A 308-nucleotide genomic window follows, 5' to 3' on the forward strand; every position below is an offset into this window, starting at 1 on the left:
GGCCCCCCCAGCCGCTGCGCCGAGGCCGAGGAGGGCGCTCCCGAGGGCGCATCTTCCCCGGCCGGGTCGGCAGTGGTCTTCGACGGCGGGGCTGGGGCTCCCAGGGCGCAGGGGGGCAGGGGCTCCGGTCCCTCCGGACGCCGTAGCTTCTTCCGCAGCACCACGAACTTGACGCCGTCGAACTCCTTCACCACCGCCACGTCGTTGACGAACTGCTTGAAGCGGTCCCTGCGCGCCGCGCGGCCGCGCGGGTCCCCGGCCTCCAGCAGCGGCTTGAAGCGGCTTAGCAGGCCCCAGTTGGGCCCCCT

The 308-nt window shown here is 74.4% G+C and overlaps 1 protein-coding gene across 1 annotated transcript in view; it reads right to left on the reverse strand.

The window, feature by feature from the left end:
• The window catches only part of SOWAHA (sosondowah ankyrin repeat domain family member A), a 3395-nt gene that overhangs the window by 2635 nt on the left and 452 nt on the right, over positions 1 to 308 (reverse strand). The window contains exon 2 of the mRNA XM_006166918.2: positions 4 to 306. Within this exon, the coding sequence (XP_006166980.1) occupies positions 4 to 306 (303 nt within the window). The remainder of the gene's footprint in view (positions 1 to 3; positions 307 to 308) is intronic.

This window comes from Tupaia chinensis, unplaced genomic scaffold, assembly GCF_000334495.1.
Source record: "Tupaia chinensis unplaced genomic scaffold, TupChi_1.0 Scaffold144346_1, whole genome shotgun sequence".
NCBI lineage: Eukaryota > Metazoa > Chordata > Mammalia > Scandentia > Tupaiidae > Tupaia > Tupaia belangeri.